This window comes from Arachis ipaensis, chromosome B4 (assembly GCF_059453495.1).
Source record: "Arachis ipaensis isolate K30076 ecotype BB chromosome B4, ASM5945349v1, whole genome shotgun sequence".
Taxonomy (NCBI): Eukaryota; Viridiplantae; Streptophyta; class Magnoliopsida; order Fabales; family Fabaceae; genus Arachis; species Arachis ipaensis.
The window spans coordinates 134,832,045-134,833,618 of NC_142439.1; the positions used below are offsets into that span (position 1 = coordinate 134,832,045).

At 46.8% G+C, this 1,574-nt stretch overlaps 1 protein-coding gene across 1 annotated transcript; it reads left to right on the top strand.

Annotated features, from left to right (window-relative positions):
* The first annotated feature begins 431 nt into the window (after positions 1 to 431).
* LOC148569330 (uncharacterized) lies at positions 432 to 1,364 on the top strand. Its single transcript, XM_088484996.1, has one exon. It carries the CDS (start codon positions 432 to 434, stop codon positions 1,362 to 1,364), a length of 933 nt encoding a protein of 310 aa, XP_088341122.1.
* Positions 1,365 to 1,574: the final 210 nt, after the last annotated feature.

Here is a 1,574-nt window from a genome sequence, read left to right on the forward strand (position 1 = left end):
TTGCGTTAGCTTATCCTTTGCTCGTTACGTTATCGATCGGAGTGTTGCGCGTTCGAGTTACGGTTTTTGTTTACCCCTTTTTCTACAAAGGCTCCTAGTTATAATCAATTATTCATACTACTATACGTACTAAATTTTTGTTTTAGAGGTCGTAATACCTTGCCATCTCTGAATTATGACTTAAGCATAAGACTTTGTATGGTAGGGTGTTACATTATGGTATCAGAGCAGTTCGTTCCTGTAGAGCCTGAGGAATGGACTGACTATGCTTCTGTGCATTCTCTGTATGTGTGTTATGTGCTGTTAGTATATCTACTTGATATAGTTGGCATAAACGTTCATGAGCATGCATTTGGGACTTTGAAGCACTAGACTTCCGATATTGAGACTGATCAACTTAATATCGATTGTTGGGTGTGTATAGGAACCAGATGGCGCCTCGTGGACGCGGTAGAGGTAGTGCGAGAGGTCGTACGAATGCTCGTGCACCGGAGAATAACCCTAATGACCCGGTGAACTTTATGGCTGCGTTGGAGAACATGGCTGCTGCTATGCAAGCCACTGCTGAGGCTCTTGGTCAACAGATGAACAACCATGGTAATGATGGAGGTGGAGTTCAGGGTCCAATGACCTTGGCAAACTTTTTGAAGCTTAATCCGCCTAAGTTCAAGGGAACTACTAGCCCGACTGAGGCTGATACATGGTTTCAGGCTATAGAGCGAGCATTACAAGCACAAGTGGTACCTGAAGGACAGCGTGTCGAGTTTGCCACTTATATGCTCACCGGTGAAGCATCGTATTGGTGGCAAGGCATCCGACGTCTTCTGCAGCAGGGTGATGACTATATCACCTGGGATGTCTTCCAAGAGGAGTTCTATAAGAAGTACTTTCCGACTTCTGCTAGGACGGCCAAGGAGCTTGAATTGTTGCAGCTGAAGCAGGGTACTATGTCCGTATCTGAGTATACTGACAAGTTTGAGGAGCTGTTCAGATTCTCTCGTATGTGTCAAGGGACTCCGGTGGAATATGAGGAATGGAAGTGTGTTAAGTACGAGGGAGGACTCCGGAGTGATATTTTCGGTTCGGTGGGGCCAATGGAGATTAGGACTTTCTCCGAATTGGTGAACAAGTGTAGGGTTGCTGAAGAGTGTGTGAAGAGGGCAGCCGCTGAGAAAGGAAGTCACAAAGGATCATTTCCACAGAACCGAGGGAAGAGCTTTGCACCTAGAGGTCTGTCTTTCAAGAGGGGAGGTTCTTTTAGGAGGCCCAACAACAACTACTCCCAAGGGAAAAGGTTTGGGAAGCAGCCTCAGAATGATCAAGCTTGTACTAGGTGTGGGAGTCACCATCCGGGAGTACCATGAAAGGCCGGATGGGGTTTGTGCTACAATTGTGGAAAGGCGGGGCATAAAGCCGCAAGTTGTCCAGAGAAGCAAAAGCAAGGTGCTGGGAAAGCACAACAGACTGGTCGGGTGTTCACCACCTCAGCTGTGGGTGCAGAAGGATCTGAGACACTCATTCGAGGTAACTGTGAAATGGCTGGTCAAACTTTAAATGCTTTATTTGATTCGGGA